Source organism: Rana temporaria, chromosome 6 (assembly GCF_905171775.1).
Source record: "Rana temporaria chromosome 6, aRanTem1.1, whole genome shotgun sequence".
Lineage (NCBI taxonomy): Eukaryota > Metazoa > Chordata > Amphibia > Anura > Ranidae > Rana > Rana temporaria.
Window position 1 is genome coordinate 167027028 of NC_053494.1, and position 24344 is coordinate 167051371.

The following is a 24344-nucleotide window of genomic DNA, read 5'->3' on the forward strand; positions in this document are numbered from 1 at the left end:
AGGGCAATGCGGGTGAGGACAGCGTTCGTCTGACTCTGCATCCGCAGCTGGCGGGTGGTGGTGTGCCGCTGGTGGCGCCTGGTCTGCCGTCCCTCCGCCTCGATGGCAGCAGTGTTGGTCTGTACCGCCACTCCTAGGCTCTTCACCTCTGCCACGAGGCCTGCTGCTGTGGCCTGCAGCTCCCCAATGGCCAGGGTATGTCGCTCCAGGCTGGCCTGCACAATAGAGCCCTGGTCACCAGATGGTGAGGGACCCCCTGCCACCATGTGCTGCCGCATGGCCTCCAGGGTCTGTGCCTGATCACCCATGCAGGTCACCATAGCAGCGCAGTTGGCACTCACATCCTGAAGGCTGTCAGAGATGGAGCTGCTCTGCTCAGCCTGCTGAGCGAGGCACTGCTGCACAGTCAATGTGCATGCAGCCTGGGTCTGGGCCGAGGAGGGCTCCGGGTACACCCCTGGTCTTCCGTAGAGCCTTCCTGGGAGATGGAGAGGGTTGTGCCCGTCCGGAGGGGGTAGACCTGAAGGGGGTAGACCTGATGGGCGAGGAGGTGTCTGAGGGTCCAGGGAAGGTGGAAGCCTCCTCATAATAGAGGCATTCCTCTTGGTGGATATCCACCGGCTCCTCCACAACAACCTCCTAGAGGAGAGGTGTGGGCAGTCCCCTCCACCAATATTACAGGGCTTCCCAGGGGGTCGGGATGAGGCACAGGATGTTCCGGGGATGGCATGGGTTGGACACCGGCAGCAGATGCCCCAGCTCCCTCCAGCACATCTGTGGATGATACAAAACATTCACATGTTGGTGGACCCACCCACTTGTCACATGTTCCCTTCCACCCCCTCACAAGCTACACACCGAATGGGGGATAAAACACACTTACCTGTCCTCAAGTCCTGCTCACTGGAGTCAAAGCCCTCCATGCCCTCCACCTGCTCCCGCTCCTTACAGCTGGCGATGACCTCCTCATCAGTCAACCGCAGAGCAGAAGCTGGTCCTCCTCCTGTGCCCCTGGCATGCCTCCTCATACTGGTCAGCTTATCCCGGACCCGACGTCTCATATCATTGATTTTCTTACTGATATCGTCGGGGGTCCTGGTCTCATGCCCAAGGTGACATCCAGGGTGATCTTCTCCAGGATCTCCCTCTTGCTTGCCCTGCTGGTCCTGGCACTGTGGGCACCATGGAGGTACACATCAAAGTTGGCTATTGCCGAAATCAGGATAGCCCTCTCCTCCTTAGAAAAAATTCTCTTCCTCCTCTCCTTAGCAGCAGCCATCGCTCAACAAAGGTACTTTGCTTCAGGGGGGAAACAAGCAGGATGTACTTTTGCGCCGGACGGGCGTATGGCTGGGCGTATTCATGTGCTCGGCGTGGGCCGGCGTATCCCAGGAAGTTGCGCCGGCGTAGTTGTGAGCATGCGCACAGAGGTGCGGTCATACGTCCGCGTCACTGCGCATGCTCCGTTCATGATACGCCGGGCGTAAAACACTGCTCCACGCTCGGACCATCATTTGCATGGGGTAACACCCACTTCCACCTACGTCGGCTTACGCCTTCGAAATCTAAGCCACGCCGACGCAGCTTGGGGAGCACTGGCTTCCTGAATTCCATGCTTGCCTCTGCGCTGCATCGGCATAGCGCAAAGGAGATGCGCTACGGCGGCATAAATATGCACGAATGTATGTGAATCCGGGCCTATGTGTACAGAACTCCAGGTAGCCATATTCCATTGTACTTTCTGGAAAATTAGAGTGGCTGCAGATTGAAAAGGAAAGGTAATTTTTTATAACATTCAATTACAATATGACTTGTGTCGCAATTGTATTCACTATATTATTTCTTTCTTTGCTATTTTTTTTCCCCACGAAAGTGGAGATACCCTTTAAAAGAATCTGAATTTTAACCATTTCCCGTCCGGCCTATAGCAGATTGATGGCCGGGCTGTGGTTCTGTTATCCTGACTGGGCGTCCAGCAGGATAACATGTTGGTGGGTCGATCGCTAGTGTGACGTGTTACTCTGACACGCCGCATCTCCGATCGTGGTAAGGACCCTCACAGAGGCTTCTTACCACGTGATTAGCTGTGACCAATCACAGCTGATCGTCGCGTGAACCAGGAAATGCCAGTAAACAGCATTCCTCGGTTTGCTCTAACAGGCAGAGCCGATTGGCAGATCTCCCTGTCAGGGGGTGGTCTGTGCTGATAATCAACACAATGATTATCAGCACAGCCCCCATCAGATGTGCCCTTTGGCTGCCAGTGTCCCCTTAAAGTCTCTCAGTGCCTATCACAGTGCCCAGCAGTAACACCTGTCAGTAACTCATCAGTGCTGGTCATCAGTGCCATCTGTTAGTGTCCATTAGTGTCAATCAGTATGGTCCATCAGTGAAGGAGGAAACAATTTTTTTTTGACATCTCATAGTTTTTTTAGAGGTGATCAAATACCACAAAAAGAAAGCGCTATTTGTGATAAGAAAATGATAAAAATTTAGTTTGGGTACAGTGTAGCATGACCGCGCAATTGTCATTCAAATTGCAACAGCGCTGAAAGCTGAAAATTGGCCTGTGCAGGAAGGGGCGAAATTGCCTGGTATTGAAGTGGTTAACAAGCATTCCTTGCCAAAAAAAGCAGTAACCTTGTGCCAGGTTTTCCTATCCTTCACAGTCTACCTAAAACCTGCCCCCTTCTGCTTCGCCTGCATTATCTTTAGTCCCATTACTGTGATGTGCAGCTTCACCTACCTGTAGGAAGGTGGGCCAGTCAGAACAGTAACCACAATAGGTGGTCACCAGCAGCATGGAGGCAGGAGAGGCAGCTGCCCTGGTATCATGTGAGGGGGACCACAAGAAGATTGGGGGAGTGAGGTTTGTGTTGGAAGGAGAAATTTGGTGGGTGTCGGGGTGTAAGTATTATTCTAGAAGAGGAAATTTTAGGGGGGCTGGGCATGGTGATTTTTTTTCTTCCTTTGGGGGGGGGGGGGGGCAAAGATTTGTATTTGGAGCAGGGGGGATTTATGCTTAAGGGGTATTTATGCTTAGGGGGTAAGCATACAGATCAGTGTTTCTGTGAGGGGATATTTGTTTACACATAATGCTCATACATCCTGAGCAGTTTGGTATGTTCACCCTGGGCTCTAAATGACCTGAGAACTTACCAGCAGCATTACAGGTTTGGCTTGTGATTTTGAGGAGCACTGCATTCATTTTGTTTTCTTCAAATTGTTTTCCCTTTATTTTCACCTTGAGATCATGCCAGTATTACCGTTGGGTCCGATGGTGACAAAGCTCACCTACCATACTAGGTGAGGGAGCAGTGTTGTCACCCTACGCGGATTTCATGTGTTTATGTGCCATTGGAGTCTAGGGCACCAAACAAGACAGCTGTATTTTTTCCCAAGATGCGTGGAAGAGAAATGCTGGTATTATTATTATTATACAGGATTTATATAGCACCAACAGTTTGCGCAGCGCTTTACATCAGGGAAGACAGTACAGTCACAATACAAATCAATACAGGAGGGATCAGAGGGCCCTGCTCGTTAGAGCTTACAATCTAGAAGGGAGGGTCATGTGGAACAAAGGGTAATAGCTGTGGGAGATGATCAGATGGACTCAAATGAAAATACAGTTGTTAGGTGTGGGAAGGGTAGGCTTCTCTAAAGAGGAGGGTTTTCAGGGATCCTCTAAAAGCTAATAGAGAAGGAGATAGGCGGATAGATTGGGGTAAGGAGTTCCATAGGCTTGGAGAGGCTCTGGAAAAGTCCTGGAGACGAGCATGGGATCAAGTGATGAGAGAGCTAGAGAGTAAGCGGTCTTGAGAAGAACGAAGAGAACGATTAGGTTGGTATTTAGAGACTAGGTCAGTGATGTAGCTGGGAGCTTGTAGGTAATTGTTAGTAGTTTGAATTTAATTTGTTGGGTGAGCGGAAGCCAGTGGAGGGATTGACAGAGAGGAGTAGCAGAGACGGAGCGGTTGGTAAGGTGGATGAGTCTGGCCGCAGCATTCATGATGGACTGAAGGGGGGTTGGAGTATGCAGAGGTAAGCCAATGAGGAGGGAGTTGCAGTAATCAAGGCGAGAGATGACCAGGGAGTGAATTAAGAGCTTTGTGGTGTCATTGGTTAGAAAGGGGCGTATTTTGGAGATGTTGCGAAGGTTGAGGCGGCAGGATTTGGACAGTGATTGAACGTGAGGCTTAAAGGACAGTTCAGAGTCCTGGACTACTCCTAGAACCTTGACATGTGGGGATCGGCTGATAGTTGTGCCATCAATTTTGACAGAGAGATCAGGGCAAGAGGCACGTGGGGGAGCGAAAAAGTTCTGTTTTGGATAGATTGAGTTTGAGGAAGTGGTGTGACATCCAAAGTGATATATCTGATAGTAAATTAGTGATACGTGAGGAAAATGAAGGAGTGAGTTGAGGGGCAGAGAAATAGATTTGAGTGTCGTCAGCGTAGAGCTGACCCAGGGAGGAGGTGTAGATTGAAAATAGGAGAGGTCCAAGAACAGAACCTTGGGGGACCCCAACAGAGAATGGAAGAGGAGAGGAGGAAGTAGAGTTGTAAGTAATGCTGAAGGTGCGGTTGGATAAGTAGGTAGAGAACCAGCGAAGAGTACAGTCACGGAGACCAAAGGTGTTGAGTTTTTTGAGGAGGAGTGGGTGGTCAACCGAATCGAAGGCAGCAGAGAGGTCCAGGAGTAGAAGTACAGAATAGTGTCCCTTAGTTTTGGCCGTTAGTATATTGTTTGTTAGTTTTAGGAGAGCAGTTTCTGTTGAATGCTGAGGACGAAATCCAGACTGAAGGGGATCAAGAAGGTTATTATCAGCAAGGTGGACGCACAGTCGGTTGTAGACTAGACGTTCAAGGAGTTTGGATAAAAAGGGGAGCAAGGAGATGGGGCGTAGGTTGTCAAGATTGGATGGGTCCAGTGAGGGCTTTTTAAGTATAGGGCTGACTAGTGCATGTTTCAAAGAGTTAGGGAAGATGCCAGAAGAGAGGGAGAGATTGAAGATGTGGGTTAGAGAGTGTAGAATAGAGCCAAAGGGTGAACGTAGCATTTGTGAGGGATCAGGATCCAGAGTGCAGGTGGTGAGATGGACGGTAGCAAGTAATTTAGCAACCTCGTCTGTAGCAGTTGGGTTGAAAGAGGGAAGTAATGACTGTACCTGTGTGCATGAGGTGTGAAGTGTAGAGGGTATAAACGGTCCCCATGAAAAATAATGGTAATACCCTTGTGTTTTGTTGCACGTCGGCCAACACATGTGAATGGGGATTTAAGAAATTACCTCCCCACTGAACAATTACAAGCAAGCAGTAAAAATAATCTTTGTTTTTTGGATTAGTATAGTCCTGACTAAAGATCCAATTCACCAGTGTATCGCTGATCGTTAAATAACTTTTGTGTAAATAAACTGCTGAGCTCCTTCCAGCATTGATCTGCTCACTCCGGGTGTATTGACAGAGCAATTATAGACTGGGTAGAATGGCTACATCCGCCTACAGTGGGCATTGTATTTTAACAAGGCAAATGCCAATTTTTTTATCAAAGTCTTGATCGTCGTGTGTATCCCCTCCGTCCCATTTTAAAGTGTCCTTGTGCAATGACATGGAAATGTCTATAGTGGGAAAGGCCCGGTTGTCCTATTCACAGTGCGGTAGGTCACAAGGCTTCGAGGTCAGCACCTGGCAAAGGTTAATGACTCTGTTCTAAGTTTAGTTACAGGGCGTTCTGAAGAGAAACACTTAACAATAACTGCATGTGGAAAACCGAGTGTTCTGTTTCATTACAAATGGTTCAAGTCTGACAAAGTGATGTTGGCGATTTGTGTAATCTACAGCACAAAGCCGTCTTTGATTGTCAAAGGTTCCGTGTAGGATAATGTACTTGCAGTAGTTTTCACTTATAACTATTATTTTCTTATATATATATATATATATATATATATATATATATATATATATATATATATATATATATATATATATATATATATATATATATATATATATATATATATATATATATTTATATATATATATATATATATATAATCCTTTTTTTTTTTTTTTAGCATTTTTTTTTTTTTTTTAACAGATAAAATTGTATTAAAACATATGCAGCAATGTACATGAGACAGTATAGGAATCATACAATGTAGTACAATCTCATGTATGCTGTCAAATTACAGTTCCTAGGCAAACATATATAGGAAATAATCCAAATTTCTATTTCACATGTTCCTGGGGAAAGCTTCAGGATACTGGGTGCTGTAGCAACCACCAGCTGGATACTGGATCATGAAAGCCACAACAAATATATTTGCTAGCACACCTCGGATCTTGGGTCCAACGTTTTTTTTATTTTTTATTATTAAAGCGCGATCACAGCAAGAGCGCGCAAAGTTTAAAAAAACTCTGTACAATTGCCTTGCCATATCAGACCTTGTACAATTGCCTTGCCATATCAGACCTATAGCATTGATCGTCATAATTATGAGTTTCCCCCTCTATCAGGTTTTTTTTTTTTTCCATTCAAATTTAAGTTTATTTTCAATAAAATAAATACATACATTTGTATTAAAATAGCAGGATATAAGTCAATAGCTTACAGAAATATAATAATTTGAATACATTTCAATTCATATCAATCCTCTATCAGGTTTTTATCCAGCCACCCCATAACCTGGCGTTATGTCAGGGTTATTGGCTGACTGCTCTGCTGTAAATAAGTTAGGGGACACATTACTTGCCACGGGTGCTGAAAAACCAAGCTATGGAATTTTTTTTTAAATAAATGGTTTCTAACTTTTTTTTTGCTGGCTCCTACATTCAAAGTAAATTTGTCAAGCCCTGTGGTAAGGCGTGTTCAATATGTACATTATATCAATTGTGAATTTAATATTTGTGACTCACAATGGTATGCAGGGTAAAGTGGTTGTAAACGAAATCAAATAATAAAAAACCTGCAAGACAAAGGCCTAATGAGCCAGTATGCATAGCATACTATCTCAAGATGAATCTTACCTTACATCAAAGCCCCCGCAGCGGCCCTCGTACCCTCCACTGGCCGGCGACATCTCGCCCGGATTAAGTTCCGGGTATCGCGGGCTCTGGCGCTGTGATTTGGCCATAGCCGTGAAGACGTTGCTCCCGTGGGTGTCGCCAGTAACGCCACACCCACTGAAGCAGCGGCACGTACATGCCACTGCTTCAGTTTGCTTCAGTGCACATTTGCCTATGACATCGGCACATGCAAGGGACAGGGGATATCTCCTAAACTGTGCAGGTTTAGGGGATATCTTGGGTAGCTACAGGTAAGCCTTATTATAGGCTTACCTGTAGCAAAAAGTGGTTGTAAAGGGTTTACTACCACTTTAAAGTCTGATTTGGCTATTTAACTACTTACCCCCCGGACCATATTGCTGGTCAAAGACCAGAGCACTTTTTGCGATTCGGGACTGCGACGCTTTAACTGACAATTGCGCGGTCGTGCGAAGTGGCTCCCAAACAAAATTGGCGTCCTTTTTTTCCCACAAATAGAGCTTTCTTTTGGTGGTATTTGATCACCTCTGCGGTTTTTATTTTTTGCGCCATAAACAAAAATAGAGCGACAATTTTGAAAAAAAATATTTTTTACATTTTGCTGTAATAAATATCCCCCAAAAATATATAAAAAAAAATTTTTTTTCCTTAGTTTAGGCCGATACGTATTCTTCTACATATTTTTCGTAAAAAAATCGCAATAAGCGTTTATTGATTGGTTTGCGCAAAAGTTATAGCGTTTACAAAATAGGGGGTATTTTTATGGCATTTTTATTAATATATTTTTTTTTACTAGTAATGGTGGCGATCAGCGATTTTTTTTCGTTACTGCGACATTATGGCGGACACTTCGGACACTTTTGACAAATTTTTGGGACCATTGGCATTTTTATAGCGATCAGTGCTATAAAAATGCATTAGATTACTATAAAAATGCCACTGGCAGTGAAGGGGTTAACACTAGGGGGCGGGGAAGGGGTTAAGTATGCCTGGGTGTGTTCTTACTGTGGGGGGGGGGGGGGGGGTGGCCTCACTAGGAGAAACACTGATCTTCTGTTCATACAGTGTATGAACAGAAAATCAGCATTTCCCCCGCTGACAGGACCGAGAGCTGTGTGTTTACACACACAGCTCCCGGTCCCCGCTCTGTAACGAGCGATCGCGTGTGCCCGGCGGCGATCGCGCCCGCCGGGCACACGCACGGGAGTCGGGGGCGAGCGTATAGCGATAGGACGTATAGCTACGGGCTTTCGCCCAGGAGAGCCGACCTGCCGCCGTATAATGACGGTGGCTGGTCGGCTAGTGGTTAAATGCAACCCTTGTAACACTCTAGGGATTATGAGTTCGATCTTCCTGAGTAAAGTTTGGAATAGATCCATATTCTTTTTGTATTCTAATGAAATGGAGATATTAACCACTTAAGGACCGCCTCCTGCAGATATACGTCGGCAGAATGGCACCGCTGGGCACAAGCACGTACCTGTACGTCCTCTTTAAGTGCCCAGCCGTGGGTCGCGGGCGTGCGCCCTCGACCCGGTCTGAAGCTCCGTGACCGCGGGACCCAATCGCCGCCGGAGTCCCGCGATCGGTCCCCGGAGCGGAAGAACAGGGAGAGCTGTGGGTAAACACATCTTCCCCGTTCTTCGCAGTGGCAGCTTCATTGATCATGTATTCCCTAATATAGGGAAACACGATCAATGACGTCACACGTCGAGCCCCGCCACCCTACAGTTAGAAAAACATATGAGGTCACACATAACCCCTACAGCGCCCCCTAGCGGGTTAACTCCCAAACTGCAATTGTCATTTTCACAGTAAACAATACATTTTTATAGCATTTTTTGCTGTAAAAATGACAATGGTCCCAAAAATGTGTCAAAATTGTCCGATGTGTCCGCCATAATGTTGCAGTCACGAAAAAAAACGCTGATCGCCGCCATTAGTAGTAAAAAAATTAAAAAATTAAAATGCAATAAAACTATCTCCTATTTTGTAAACGCTATAAATTTTGCGCAAACCAATCGATTAACGCTTATTGCGTTTTTTTTTTTTTTTAAATAGGTAGAAGAATACGTATCGGCCTAAACTGAGGGGAAAAAAACGTTTTTTTTTATATCTTTTTGGGGGATATTTATTATAGCAAAAAGTAAAAATATTGCATTTTTTTTTCAAAATTGTCGCTGTATTTTTGTTTATAGCGCAAAAAATAAAAACCGCAGAGGTGATCAAATACCACCAAAAGAAAGCTCTATTTGTGGGGAAAAAAAGGACGCCAATTTTGTTTGGGAGCCACATCGCAATTGTCAGTTAAATCGACGCAGTGCCGAATCGCAAAAACTGGCCAGGTCCTTTACCTGCATAAAGGTCCGGGTCTTAAGTGGTTAAAGGCCTAAATTGTTTTTATGCACATATGGGTGTGAATGAGGTCTAAATGTAAAATCACATAGTTCCATAGCATGGAATAAAAGTGGGAATACCCCTTTCATTCAGTGTTGGTCTTGCGATGTATTTGACATGTGGAGCTGTGCCAAATTTGTATTGCTTTGACTTTTGTGATTTCTTCTATAGCCAGCAATTGGCTTTTAGACAGAATTTATTGTTTAAGACGTATCTGCAGCTGAATTGACAATTCTATCATAACAAAACAGGTCTGAGGAACAGGCATCAAGGAAGGTCACACGAGTTAGTGTGTAGAACATTTCGTCTTGAGGCTCATAAAGGCCACACATACCGACCTAAATTTGGCTCTCCTTCCTGAAGGAGTTCTGTATAGTTGCCTTCCTCTAACTGGCACACTTTGTTCTTATACAGCTGCCATTCTGTTTTAAAATACATTTTGGCTTGTTATCGTGATAAACCTGCATGTGAAAATACATATTTAGGAAAACAAGGATTTTCAAAATGACTTGTCTCAAGTTTCTCCTCAGGTTTAGTGTCTGCGTGCTTACATTTCTGTCATTATGACGTCCTGTACACACCACATAACAGAGGGCTAATGGATACATCTTACTGTATGTGTGGCTTTATTTAAACATTGGATATCGGATACATCGACCCTCACTGACCTGTTCCTGCTGACCTTCACTGGCAAAGGGTGGGAGATTGTCTGGAGACTTGATACTCCAATTTATAAATCTCAAGCTCAATTGTTAAATTACTCAATCATAAAGATATTTATTTTCTACAATGTGATTGTTCGTTTTATCTGATTTCAAAAAGTTTTAAAAATAACTTAAAAAAAATTGAATAAGCTTTTAAGGTCTACCACACATGTTACTATCTTGCTGTACAATCTCCTTTTAGATTAGTTTACCAACTATGTAGTGCAAGGGTCTGCTTGATTGGATGCAGATTGATTGGAAATAAGACCTGTGCAGAGTGGAAAAACTTGTTTTGTTTAGTTTCAGATAGATTTGTTACGTTATTAATTTCGGAATTGAAATTAACTTAGTTTAGTTTATACATTTTTTAACAAATTCAAGTTTTTCAGAACTATTTAATTCGGATCGGTTGAAAAATGATCGACCAATTTGAATTCTGTATGAAGAGTAGCTGGTTGTTAAGGAGCAGGCCAGGAAGCCGGCTTCTACATCCTTAACAACTGTTGACTCCTCTATCGTCATCGGGCTTCCCCACTGACAGCTGAAATATAAACAAAAGTATGCCGGGAATGAAAAATTCAGAAAAAAAAAACGCGTTGACCATTGTCAAAAACTATTACTATGTACCCCATACTCATTCACATGGGAGGCAGGATCTGGGGGTCCCTTTCAGATTTTAATAAGCCCCCCAACCGCAGGTCCCCAAAACCACCAGTGCTTTAGGGGGGAGGGCATGTGGTTTGGTATGGTTCAGAAGGGGGCACTTTCTCGTTTCGCCCCCCCCCCCCACGCTTTCCTGGCCTGCTTGGTTCCCCTTAAAATCCATACCAGACCCATGCATTTTTTTTCTGAACGCCTCCTCCTTTTCCCTCCTCCCCTTGTTTGGCGTGCCAAACAAACAAGAGCCCAAAAATTGTTTTTTATTACTTCCACAAGTGACAGCATTATAACCCCTGTCCTGATTATTTTGCCATCTGTGTCACATTGTGGAGATTTTCTTTTCACTTCCTGTCCCATAGCCAAAACAGAAAGTGAAAGGAAATACCTCCAAAGTGGTAGAATCCCTAGTTGTGTCCGGGGTCACCAGATTTAGTGTCCTCGTTGAAGCATTTCCCCTCTATAATACTGTTTTGGGGACAACTCAAAATTTGGGATTTTCTTTTACTTTCACTTTTGGTGATTACAGTAAATCTCCCTAACGGGTACAGACTGCAATGAAAACCTGACGGATGTCATAATTACTGTAATTACTGTGCAATCTGTCCAAAACGAACTGGTTTACCTTTGGTTATACTTTAAGCCAGGGGTGCCCAACCTTTTGAAGAGCGAGGGCCACTTAAGCAACTTGGTAACCAGTCGAGGGCCACAATGAGCGGAGCGAGCATATTAGACAGGTCACGGCTACTCTATAGGCCCTCTGATCCGCCTAGATGAAAGGGGACAAACTCCTTTCTGTTTTTTGGATTGGAGGTAAGTGGGCGTAAACAGACATCTGTCACTCTATAGAGGCAAATTGAGGGTCCCATTTGGTTGGGTTGATCGTGTAAAAAGGGCCCAAGACTCCTTTCACACTGATGTGCTATGGTTTACCCACACCGCCGGTGCAACGTAGTGCGCCTGTGTCTATCCTGCGGGTTAGCTGAACTTTGCCATAGACTCCACCTGTGGCAAGAGCCGGCGCTGTAGTGGAAGCATCGGCTTATGGGGCTCTGCTTCGCAGCCACTTTCTTCCTCTACCACCAGCTTCATTCACAACACTGATTCTGTGGTATGGCGGGTTGGAAACCTGCGATCTGGGCCTGCCAACCCACCATTCCAGAGCAGGAGGTCGCGGACCACATTAGAGGGCTCCGCGGGCCACATGTGGCCCCCATGGCCACTGGTTGGCCACCCCTGCTTTAAGCACTTGCTTCTGATAGTAGATATACCTTATCTGCATATTTATGTACCCCAGGTTTTGAGGTGCTCTGGAATTTGATAGAAGGGATAGACAGGAACCATTGGGTAGCACTTCACAAGGAAGTGCAGTGGGACCTTAACGTGGTACTTAACACACACTGTTTAATTTAGTTTGGCCCCCCTCCTCCCTCCCCGCCGCCAGGCCATTCAAAAAGCGTACCGCACTTTGCGGTGTATCTGCTGACTTTTTTCCATGCCTTGAGGATAACACCCAAACTGACCATTTTTCCCAGCCTGTCTACAGGAAAACATAAGCAGGAGGAGCCTCTAGTCGTCCTGCTGCTGGTCACATTTTTTAAATAATAAAAAAAGAGCCTTTGGAATACGCAGTAAAAATAAATAAATAATGTCAATAAGCTGATTTAAATTGTTGTATTAATATATATTTGGAATCAAATCTTTTATTTTGTGGAAATAATATTGAGTGGGTACATTTCTGCTAGTCATAGGCTGTGTCACGCCCCTGCAGCCTTTGTGTTAAAAAAAATAAATACAATTTTTTTTAAAAAGGGAGGGAAAAGGGAGGTGAAGCCTCACTTAATCTACTTGTAATATCTGGCCCCTATTGTGTTTAGCTGGTTAGTGGGCATGGAGGAGGCGGAGCAGGGAGGAAGTGGGCTGTCATTTACAACTGTGTATAGGCCCACATGGATGACTCTATAGTCACATTGGCTGCTTAGATGTGATAGGGAGGAAATGCTCAGCATAGAAACTCCGAGTTGTCCTCATAGCTGAAAAATCCCTAGCTGAATTTGGGACATGAACAGAAGGTGGGGATAGAGAGCAGCAGGATCAACCAGGTTTTTTGCAGAATACAGAAAACAAATAGTATGAACAGCATGTAATGCACCATTTATTGTTAGTTTTTATTGATGTTGGTTTGGTGACACTTTAAGTGCAGTAGAACATGTCCAAAATGCATAAATGGACCCCTTTTATTTCTGTCACCTCATTTTCTGCCTTTTAAATGTTTATTTTGTTTTAATAATCTGTAGGCGTTTAGCATTTCACGCCATTCCCGATATTTCTAAAACATATTCTGTGATAGAATCAATGTCAAAAGGGTTTTGTATTCTGTCACTTTCTTGTCGCCTTGTAAAACGAGAGGCAAAATATTTGTGTTTGAAATTAACATGTAACTTGAGGTTCCCCTGTGCATTGTGAGTGTGCTGAAAAGCGTCAGTCTAATGGAAAGGAGTTTGTCTCCAATAACTGGCTATGGCAGCAACAGAGCCCCATTGCTAGGATCTCACTAAGATTCCGTTCTGAGAGGTGGAAAGAGTCCCTGCCCCGAGATATGACTTATTTATGTCAAGGTTTACAGCTGGTGTTACATAAACATTCATTGGATTGTTACTTTTCTGACTGCGTTTGTCAAAATTCAGAGTCTTTAGAATATGATGAAATTAGGAAGATTTTATTATGAACATTCTTGTCATTCAACGTAACTTGTAAATTCTGTACATTTTCAATGTACGTAAACAGCTTTTGTAGCAACAAAAAGCACTTTTCTATAATTACCATTATTACATGCGTTCTTAAATGGATGTTCTGAGTACATGTTGGGATGTTTGCTTATAAATCATTTTTATTTCATTGCAGAGTTGCAAAACAATTTTTTTTTTTTTTTTGATAATATGAATGCAAAAAAAGCTTTAAAAGACACTTGAAATCATTCTTTAGGCCTCGTTTAGACTAGCGGTTGAAGGGCATTTAAAAATGCGCAATTGAGCTGCGTTTTAAGACGTCTATTTAAAGCAGAGCTCCACCCTAAAGTGGAACTTCCGCTGATCGGAACCCTCCCCCCTCCGGTGTCACATTTGACACCTTTCAGCGGGGAGGGGGGTGCAGGTACCTGTCTAAAGACAGGTATTTGCACCCACTCGGGCAGACTGCGGGCATGACGTCACCCCCCCCCCCCCCCGTTTTGGGGTTGGGGGCGCGGATGCGCCGTAGGGAACCAGCAGTGAAGCCGGAGCGCTTCACTTCCTGGTTCCCTCACCGAGGATGGCGGGGGGTGGGGGGGCTGCAGCAGAGTGACAAGCGATCGCTCGTCCTCTGCCGCGGACGGTGCTGGACTCCAGGACAGGTAAGTGTCCTAATATTAAAAGTCAGCAGCTGCAGTATTTGTAGCTGCTGCCTTTTAATATTTTTTTTTTTCAGGGGACATCCGCTTTAAGCTGCAACTGAGGTGTTCACATACCACGGTCGTGATGCTTGATTTCCGCAGCAAGAATAAGGCTCCATTCACATTTGTGCTACTTGTCGTGCATCGTAGACATCAAAGCTGCAAGACAAGTCATTCCCTATGTTTCCCAGTGATTCCCATTCATATATCCACGGCTTAAAGTTGCAGCAACTTCAGAGTAGTTCATGCATTGCTTTGGTCTGACTTTCATGCTTAACCCTCAGAAGTTGCATGAAAGTCGTACCTGAATGTTATACAATGCAACTTGTGTGCAACAGTTGTCCATTACCACTGGTCAAAGCCAAAGTCGTATCAAAGTTGCACCCCAAAATCGGCGCCACTTTGGAGTCGTACAAGTGTGAATGGGGCCTTAGTTGCATGTTACATTTTGGGACTGATCTACCCTATCTTTCCAATGAAGAAGGAAATTTATCTTCTAAAACATGTTGGGATCTGTTTGAAGATTACACCCAAACTGACCAAGCTACATGACGGTTGGCAGTTTTTTTTTTTGTGTACCTTTTGATCAGCAGGATATATACGATATTTGTATGTAATGTGGCTGTAGCATGATTGTTTGGCAATATTGTAAATGACGCCCTAACACAATTTTAGAATGATTGTGCGCTGCAGTTCACCACAGCACAATGTCCTGTGTGTTGTATTGCGAAAAAATGCAGGCTGTGTTGCGGTACGTAGCAGCCCATTGAAGTGGTTGTAAACCCTTACATATACCCAGTGAAGTGACCATCCTCAGGTGATACATAAAGATGAAACAAATCCTCTAATGTAAGTTTTACTTGTTTATTTGCAGTCTTTTCATATGTATTTTTGACGTGCCGCATTTTCCTGCTTGACAATAGATACCTCCTTTTGGCAATATCAACACATAGCTTGCCATTGGCCCTCCCAAAAAAAAGAACATTTCAAAAAGCATTTAAAGCGGTGGTTCACCCTAATAAAACATTTTTTTTTTTTCTATCATTAAATTAGGCATAGTAGCGCGAGCTACAGTATGCCTGTATTTATTTTTTTAGCCCGGTACTCGCTGTGCAATCCTAGCGAGACGATTCCGACTCCTGGGCGTTCCAATCCAGAGGCAGCATGATTGACGGCCGGCTATGGCGCGTCACGCTTCTCCGGAAATAGCGGAAATAGGACTTGGCGCTTCACGGCGCCTGCGCATAGTCTGTGCGCAGGCGCCGTGAAGAGCCGAGACCTACTCCGGCTATCTTCGGGGAGCGTGACGTGCCATAGCCGGCCGTCAATCATGCTCCCTCTGGATAGGAACGCCCATTCCCCGCGGGGAGTCGGAATCGTCTCGCTAGGATTTCACAGCGAGTACCGGGTTAAAAAAATAAATACAGGCATACTGTAGCTCGCGCTACTATGCCTAATTTAATGATGGAAAGTTGTCAATAAGGGTGAACCACCGCTTTAATGTTTGTTAAAAATGCATTAAGAATTGCAAAACTTGCTGCAAATACACATCAACCTTGCATGCATAGATGTTAAAAAGTCTATTGTGCCAATAAAGACTAGTTTATGTTTTTTTAAGACACTCCTTAAACACTAATAGGGGTCAAAAAATACACAATTTTGCCCCAAAGAAGCTCATGTACTTTTTTATGTTTCAGGCGACAAACAACACATTGCACAGGTGTAAACGGAGGCATTAAAAACTTTGGGAATCAAGCTCAGGTGTGAATGGGGGCAAATTTATATTTTAAAGGTTTTAGTTCTGATTTGCCCCAACTTACATTGGTCCAGCTTGGCACAATGGGTGACAACCTGGCTCCTGGAATTCCCAGCAATTGTTGAATGGACTCCCAGAACGACACAATAGGTTAAGAAACCAATGCCCAGTTAAACAAGATTTATTTTTAGGCATAACATAACGAATAAGAGATTAATCGTTTCATATGGTGAAATCTTTGGTCATCGTCATGAATACCCAGAAGGGCAAGTTCTGGGATCACTGGAAGGCTTGGCTGAAGAGGTTTCTATTTTTTTGTGGAATTGATCATTGACATTGGAAACCATTCAAAATGTAGCTACAGTGTAATAATTCGATGTCCCCAGAAGACACCTATCCTTCCACTTTGCTAATGTATACAGGAGTCCACTATAACCGCACAATGTATTTACAGCAGTGATGTGCCCTGTACTGTTGCCTATAGGATAGAGCTATGCTCCCGTTTTACATACAATTTGTGGGTTTGGTAATCCGTACTGTGGTCGAAATGAGCCATAAAGGATAATTGGGTTACTATGGACAACGGACACTGTACACATGAGATATCTTTGGTCTGATTGTTTAGACTGCTTTTGAACTTAAATTGCAGTAAAGTGGCCACTTGAGCTATGTGATCCCATGTGATATAATGACTTGAGAGGACACTGTAGCAAAAACCGAAGTGATATTGCAACCTAATTTATCAGGACCCTTGTTCCTTAAAAGTGATGTTATTACGTCTTACAGGTACATTTCTAGATACAGTTGCATTTCGTATAAGTGTACAATGTACAGAAAGCCACGATTTACATAAAGCCATACAGAATACTTTATTTCTTCATATTTTAATAGAGATTGAGATTTTGTTTTTAATAATGGCTCTCTTTTCAAGCAAGTGCATTATGAAATTATCGAAATGTTCTTTTGCAGTCTTCCTTTTCTTAATGTCTGTATAAGGATGTCAGAGCTTGTAATGTATCCTTTGTAGTGTTCCTGTCCATTAACATGCTCATATTCCTTCTTTTGTGCTTTTCTTAGTATGCCAGCGTTAAGAAAGATGGGGAAGATTACATGACACCTTCTGACTTTGTGCAGAGATACCTCGGGCTGCACACAGATCCTCACCACAATCCCAAGACCGTAGAGCTACTAGGAGGGGTTGCTGACCAAACCAAGGATGGGTAAGACTAATTCCACAACTTGTCGAAAAAAATATACCAAATCAAGTGTGATGCACAAGCCTCATAAAATAGGCAAAAAGCTTCCTTCACCTCCCTTGACTGAGCCAAATCTTCCTTCATTTGTGTCTCACGTGATTCCCCCTCCCAGACACTGCAGATCACAGTGGGAGGGTTTCAACAATGGAGGCAGGGTTGTCCATCCACAAAACAGTGGGCAGGTCTAGGTGTGTCCTTTGTACTGATTGACAAGCAACATGGTATCAGTCAGCATTGGCAATGCTCATAGCTGAGGATTCAGAATCCCATTGTTTGTAATTGTGCCTGCTCAGATTTCAAAGCTCAGTTGATTGTACTCTCAATGCCCAATGCTCAAAGAAGTATATGCGTTTCATTTATTTTTTATTTTTTACCATAATCTGGAATTTTTGACCCCATAGACCTCAGTGGGGACACCTGTAACAAGTGACCCACATGTATTCACAATTTTTTTTGCTGATTTCCCTGGCTGGGAAAGAAATGGCTAAATCTTACACGTGCAAAAACACTTGTGCAAAGTTTGTAAAATGTAAAAAGTGTCCTGAAAGAAGTGTGAAAATCACCAGGAATATGCTGGTGTGAATGCAGACTAGTCATCTCTGAATAAAATGGTTACGAATTTCATTGAAATTCATTTAATAACGTATCGTTTATTTGGTCTCTAACTAGTTCCAAATTTGCAGAATTTGGACAGACGGATTCCAATTCTGTGTGAAGAATAGCTGGTTGTTAAGGAGCAGGCCGGGAAGCTGGATGCTGCGCCCTTAACAACCGATGGCTTCTCCGCTGAGAGCTGAAATCTAACAAAAGAATGCCTGTGTGTGCATGGGCGTCCGCTCCATAGGGCAAGGGGGAGCAATTGACCCCCCCCTGGAAAATTGAGAAGTGTTGAAGAGTCTTGCGGCCGTGGGCTGTCTGAAGGGGGGTATGTGCTGAAGGGGGAGTCATCTGTGCTGAAGAGGGGGTCTGTGCTTAAAGGGGGTCCATCTGTGCTGAAGGGGGGTCTGTGCTGAATGAAGGGGCCTGTGTGGAATGGGGGGGTCTGTGCTGAAGGGGGGTCCATCTGTGCAGAATGGGGGGGGTCTGTGCAGAATGGGGGGGGAGTCTGTGCTGAATGGAGGGGTCAGTGCAGAATGGGGGGGGGGGTCTGTGCTGAAAGGGGGTCCATCTGTGCTGAATGGAGGGGTCTGTGCTGAAGGGGGGGTCCATCTGTGCTGAAGGGGGGTCTGTACAGGCTATATTTATTTGGGCATGGAGTGAAGCTGAATTATCTCAAGAGCTATTTCACACTGCCAACTGGTCGCGTTAAATGTGTATCGCCACTCCCGAAGCGCCCCCCCCCCCCTGAAAAAGTTTCAGCGGACGCCCATGCCTATAATATCATGATTTTAAAATTTAAATCTTCAGGATTTATGTAACTGGTAACAGTTCACATTTTGGAAACCTCCTCAGAAACCATTAGTGTTTCATTACAATACAATTCCATTAGATCGACTTACTATCGAAATGTAAATCGGAAATGGCAAGACTGTGTTACCTGAGCAGTACATTAGTCTTTTTGCTTCCCATGCTGGAATTCCATCTGTTTAAATCTCTGTCATCACATGTGGGCTCCGACATAAGATAACACGCTACAATAATGCATTTGGTAAAAGGTGAACAAGTGCACAGATTGGCGGCTAGATAGCAGTACAGAAAATGTTTACAGAATGTACCACTTTGTTAACTTGAGCCCTCCGCTGCCTATTCCCTCTTTTACTCTGCCTGACAAAGTGTATTTATTTTGTTATCTGCAGGTTGATCTCCTTCCAGGAGTTCCTGGCATTCGAGTCGGTGTTGTGTGCCCCAGATGCTATGTTCATTGTGGCTTACCAGTTATTTGATAAGAGCGCATTGGGGGAGGTCACTTTCGGTAAGTGTCGATAAATGGCATGCACGGTTACCATTAAAGTAGATTTCAGGTAGGAGTTAATGTATCCTTAAAAGGCCACTACTGCCTAAATAAATCAAATTAGAACCGTTTGTAGATCAGGGTCACTTTTCAGTTTCTGCTTGCCTGATTAAAAGCCCAAGTGATGCCAAAGCTTTTATAGCTTAGGCAAGTTCAGGGAACATAAATGTTTAAATGGCTATAATTTTTTCTTTAATAGTGGCACTTTGCTATTCTAAACTTCCCTTTCCCAGCAGCTGAAGATGGTAATTTACATGTGCTGTGAGTCTCCTGTAACAAAACAACAATGTAAATGAATCAAAATATAAATGTCTGTTTTGCACCTATTGACGAGTCAATTGATCAGTCATTTTCTTTCTTTTGTTGACTTTTCTTCTCCTTTACCTTCTCCTCCTTTTCTTCTCCTTCTCCTTTTTCACCTTTACTTTCTCCACCTTCTCCTTTTTTCTCCTTTTTCACCTTCACTTTCTTCACCTTCTCCTTTTTTCTCCTTTTTCACCTTCTCCTTTTTTTCTCCTTTTTCACCTTCTCCTTTTTTTCTCCTTTTTCACCTTCTCCTTTTTTCTCCTTTTTCACCTTCTCCTTTTTTCTCCTTTTTCACCTTCTCCTTTTTTTCACCTTCTCCTTTTTTTCACCTTCTCCTTTTTTTCACCTTCTCCTTTTTTCTCCCTTTTCACCTTCTCCTTTTTCACCTTTCTCCTTTTTTCTCCCTTTTCACCTTCTCCTTTTTCACCTTTCTCCTTTTTTCTCCCTTTTCACCTCCTCCTCCTTTTTTTCTCCTTTTTCTCCTTCTCCTCCTCCTCCTCCTCCTCCTCCTCCTCCTCCTCCTCCTCCTTTTTTCACCTTCTCCTCCTCCTCCTCCTCCTCCTCCTTTTTTCACCTTCTCCTCCTCCTCCTCCTCCTCCTCCTCCTCCTTTTTTCACCTTCTCCTCCTCCTCCTCCTCCTTTTTTCACCTTCTCCTCCTTCTCCTCCTCCTCCTTTTTTCACCTTCTCCTCCTTCTCCTCCTCCTCCTTTTTTCACCTTCTCCTCCTTCTCCTCCTCCTCCTTTTTTCACCTTCTCCTCCTCCTCCTCCTCCTTTTTTCACCTTCTCCTCCTTCTCCTCCTCCTCCTTTTTTCACCTTCTCCTCCTCCTCCTTTTTTCACCTTCTCCTCCTTCTCCTCCTCCTCCTCCTCCTCCTCCTTTTTTCACCTCCTTCTCCTCCTCCTCCTCCTCCTTTTTTCACCTTCTCCTCCTTCTCCTCCTCCTTTTTTCACCTTCTCCTCCTTCTCCTCCTCCTCCTCCTCCTCCTTTTTTCACCTTCTCCTCCTTCTCCTCCTCCTCCTCCTCCTCCTCCTTTTTTCACCTTCTCCTCCTTCTCCTCCTCCTCCTCCTCCTCCTCCTCCTCCTTTTTTCACCTTCTCCTCCTTCTTCTTCTTTTTTCACCTTCTCCTTCTCCTCCTCCTTTTTTCACCTTCTCCTCCTCCTTTTTTCACCTTCTCCTCCTTCTTCTTCTTTTTTCACCTTCTCCTTCTCCTCCTCCTTTTTTCACCTTCTCCTTCTCCTTTTTTCACCTTCTCCTCCTTCTCCTCCTCCTCCTCCTCCTCCTCCTCCTCCTTTTTTCACCTTCTCCTCCTCCTCCTCCTCCTCCTCCTCCTTTTTCACCTTCTCCTCCTTCTCCTCCTCCTCCTCCTCCTCCTTTTTTCACCTTCTCCTCCTTCTCCTCCTCCTCCTCCTCCTCCTCCTCCTCCTCCTCCTCCTCCTCCTTTTTTCACCTTCTCCTCCTTCTTCTTCTTTTTCACCTTCTCCTCCTTCTTCTTCTTTTTTCACCTTCTCCTCCTCCTCCTCCTCCTTTTTCACCTTCTCCTCCTTCTTCTTCTTTTTTCACCTTCTCCTTCTCCTCCTCCTTTTTTCACCTTCTCCTTCTCCTTTTTTCACCTTCTCCTCCTTCTCCTCCTCCTCCTCCTCCTCCTCCTCCTCCTTTTTTCACCTTCTCCTCCTTCTCCTCCTCCTCCTCCTCCTCCTCCTTTTTTCACCTTCTCCTCCTTCTTCTTCTTCTTTTTTCACCTTCTCCTCCTTCTTCTTCTTTTTTCACCTTCTCCTCCTTCTCCTCCTCCTCCTCCTTTTTTCACCTTCTCCTCCTTCTTCTCCTCCTCCTCCTTTTTTCACCTTTTCCTCTTCTCCTCCTCCCTCCTCCTCTCCTCCTCCTCCTCCTCCTCCTCCTTTTTTTCACCTTCTCCTCCTTCTCCTCCTTTTTTTCACCTTCTCCTCCTCCTCCTCCTCCTCCTCCTCCTCCTCCTCCTCCTCCTCCTCCTTTTTTCCCCTTCTCCTCCTTCTTCTTCTTTTTTCACCTTCTCCTCCTCCTCCTCCTCCTTTTTTCACCTTCTCCTCCTTCTCCTCCTCCTCCTCCTTTTTTCACCTTCTCCTCCTTCTTCTCCTCCTCCTCCTTTTTTCACCTTCTCCTCCTCCTCCTCCTTTTTTCACCTTCTCTCTTCCTCTCTTTTTTCACCTTCTCCTCCTTCTCTCCTCCTCCTTTTTTCACCTTCTCCTCCTCTCTCCTCTCTCCTTCCTCTCCTCTTCTCCTCCTCCTTTTTTCACCTTCACCTTCTCCTCCTTCTTCTCCTCCTCCTTTTTCACCTTCTCCTCCTCCTTCTGGTACAATATTTTTTATTAAAGTATTTTAGACAAATCGACAAATTCCCACGCAGGGGATGCGAAAACAAAGGTATACATAAAGCACATAGTAGAAAACATACTATTAAAGGAACTAATCACAAATTACCACCGTCACCCCAGCCGGGGCCGGGGGGCAGTGCGATATGCCTGAGCCAAGAGGCCCAGGGGCCAAAGCAGATAAAAGGGGGAGGGAGCGGAGTTATCTGCAGAACGGGGGAGAAAGGAAAAAAAACAAACCAAAAAAAAAACAAAAGAAAAAATAAAGATAAAAAAATAAAGCAGCAACAAAAAAACAAAACAACAAAACAAAAAAAACAAAAAAAAACAAAAAAAACAACCCTTGCACAATAGAGGAAGAAGGAAAGGAAGAAAAAGGCAGAACAGCGAGCAAAAGCTCGGAAACACAGAGAGAAAGAAAGAAGCCTCAGGCTGGAAAAAAGGACTAGTTAAATTTAGAGCCCCAGACTAGACAGGTGTAAACTAGGGAATGTATAGGACCACCACGGGGCCCATCTCCTCCTCCTCCTTCTTCTTCTCCTCCTCCTTCTTTCACCTTCTCCTCCTCCTTCTTCTCCTCCTCCTTTTTTCACCTTCTCCTCCTCCTTCTCCTCCTCCTTTTTTCACCTTCTCCTCCTTCTTCTTCTCCTCCTCCTTTTTTCACCTTCTCCTCCTTCTTCTTTTCCTCCTCCTTTTTTCACCTTCTCCTCCTTCTTCTTCTTCTTCTCCTCCTCCTTTTTTCACCTTCTCCTCCTCCTTCTCCTCCTCCTTTTTTCACCTTCTCCTCCTTCTTCTTCTCCTCCTCCTTTTTTCACCTTCTCCTCCTTCTTCTTCTCCTCCTCCTTTTTTCACCTTCTCCTCCTCCTTCTTCTTCTTCTCCTCCTCCTTTTTTCACCTTCTCCTCCTTCTCATCTATTCTTTCTCTAGTTGGGGTTAATTTACTAAAGACAAATAGGCTCTTCACTGTGCAAGGGAATTTAGCTTTGTGAAGGACCTAAAGCTCTGCTGATTTTTTTTTTTTTCCTTGCACATGATTGGGTATCCACCATTTCCCTTCACCTCATTCACTAAAGGAAAAATCTCTCACACAAAGGGGAAATTCCATTACAAAGTAAAGTATTTGATTTAAGTAAATCAACTCAATTGGCACAGGAAAGAGTTAGAACCCACATCAAGACACATATAGGGGCATATAATTAATGGCGAAACTAAAATTGCTATACGTTTTAAAGTAAACTTCTCTTTCCAGTGGCCACCAGACAATTTTTATTTCAGATTCTTTGATTCAATAAATCCTGTGAGGAAAAATATCATTTATTTGTAAAAATTGTCTTTTTTTTATTTTTTATGTCATGAAGCAATGTTAATGGATTTGGTAATCATTTCTTATTGCATTCTCACGTTTTACCTTTTTTGGTTAAGATACCCCGAATTGTGCGTCTGAGCTCAAAAACTGAAACTTTTATCCAAGCGTCTATGGTTACGAATGTGTCCTTCACTGACAGTGGGAGGCAATATTAAAGGGGTAACACACAGATCTCATTCTGTTCTATTACAGGGTTAATTGCCTTACTAATTGACCTCTAATTCTGTACAGATGAAGTTATTATTTTCATTGGAATCATTACATAATTGAATGTATACAGAATCTGGTATTTATGGGATATAACATTTTTTCACAATCACTATTTTTTTTTCTATGAAATGTACAATTATACACACAGCATTGCACTTCTTCTTCTTCTTTTTTTTTTTTTTTTTTTGTTATTTGTTGGGCAACTGAATTCTTAACCCTGAAATACCATACTGTACATCTAAAAGAAAAGGGGTCTTGATTGTGCTTGATTTTAGTCAGCATTGCATGATCCAAGTATATTACAAATATTGTTTTCTTAGTCTTAAAAATGAGTAGTGTACAGTAAATCCTTATTAAATAAAGCAGGGGTCTCTAAACTGTTTAGTACAAGGGCCACACTGAAAATTTTACAAAAAAAATTCTGTTTTTTATGAATCATAAGTCCCACTCACCCCATATCAGAGTCCTCATCAGATCCCCCCCCCCCCCTTCTACATCAGGGTCCCCACCAGAGTTCCCCACTGGAAGAGTTCACTTGCACCAGAGTTCCCCACTGGAAGAGTTCACTTGCACCAGAGTTCCCCACTGGAAGAGTTCACTTGCACCAGAGTTCCCCACTGGAAGAGTTCACTTGCACCAGAGTTCCCCACCTGCACCAGAGTTCCCCACCTGCACCAGAGTTCCCCACCTGCACCAGAGTTCCCCACCTGCACCAGAGTTCCCCACCTGCACCAGAGTTCCCCACCTGCACCAGAGTTCCCCACCTGCACCAGAGTTCCCCACCTGCACCAGAGTTCCCCACCTGCACCAGGGTCCCCCATCGGAAGAGTTCACTTGCACCATTGTAAAGCTTACAGTATACTGTAACAGCAGGGTGAAAGCTGGGAAGCTAAGCAGGTCTTGACAGAGGAAGTCCT

The 24344-nt window shown here is 44.1% G+C and overlaps 1 protein-coding gene across 1 annotated transcript in view; it reads left to right on the forward strand.

Annotated features, from left to right (window-relative positions):
- Positions 1–24344, forward strand: part of SLC25A12 (solute carrier family 25 member 12) — a 192678-nt gene that overhangs the window by 24572 nt on the left and 143762 nt on the right. Inside the window, exons 3-4 of the mRNA XM_040357756.1 lie at positions 17069–17211; positions 19044–19159. Of these exons, the coding sequence (XP_040213690.1) occupies positions 17069–17211; positions 19044–19159 (259 nt within the window). The remainder of the gene's footprint in view (positions 1–17068; positions 17212–19043; positions 19160–24344) is intronic.